Source organism: Penaeus monodon, chromosome 15 (genome assembly GCF_015228065.2).
Source record: "Penaeus monodon isolate SGIC_2016 chromosome 15, NSTDA_Pmon_1, whole genome shotgun sequence".
NCBI classification, from domain to species: Eukaryota; Metazoa; Arthropoda; class Malacostraca; order Decapoda; family Penaeidae; genus Penaeus; species Penaeus monodon.
Genome location: NC_051400.1, coordinates 28,459,901 through 28,460,311, shown reverse-complemented (window position 1 = coordinate 28,460,311; position 411 = coordinate 28,459,901). Strand labels below are relative to the sequence as shown.

Sequence of the window (411 nt, the reverse complement as noted above, 5' to 3'; positions counted from 1 at the left end):
CAGCAGCTACAACCTCAACAGTACAACAGCCCCACAGGAGAGATCAAGGACACTTCGCTTCTACATCTGCCAGGTGCCTTGCCGATATTCTCTACCTACTGGATTCCCTTCAGGTACTTAACAGTGCGTTTCCTCCCAGATAAACAGTTACTCTTCCGGGTGGCATAAGCGTAACCCGGGCTTGTCATGCTTCACCTTCATCATTTGCAGATTAGCAAGTGTAACAACAACAACAATAAACTCCCTCACAAAGTTTTTGTCGTTGCCATATTTCGCCGTCTGACATACCTTCTTCGAGCCTCAACTCGCACGCCAGTTACCGTTCATGGTTGGGAAGTGTTATTGTGCGCGCGTTCTCGGGTGTTATATTCTATAGGTAAATTACGCGGCTCTACTTTCTCAGTCATGAAA

At 47.0% G+C, this 411-nt stretch overlaps 1 protein-coding gene across 1 annotated transcript in view; it reads left to right on the top strand.

Moving 5' to 3' along the window:
- The window catches only part of LOC119582298 (cytochrome P450 3A7-like), a gene marked incomplete at both ends in the record, with an annotated part of 14,602 nt that continues 14,191 nt past the window's right edge, over positions 1-411 (top strand). The window contains 1 exon segment of the mRNA XM_037930512.1: positions 1-113. Coding sequence (XP_037786440.1) covers positions 1-113 — 113 coding nt within the window.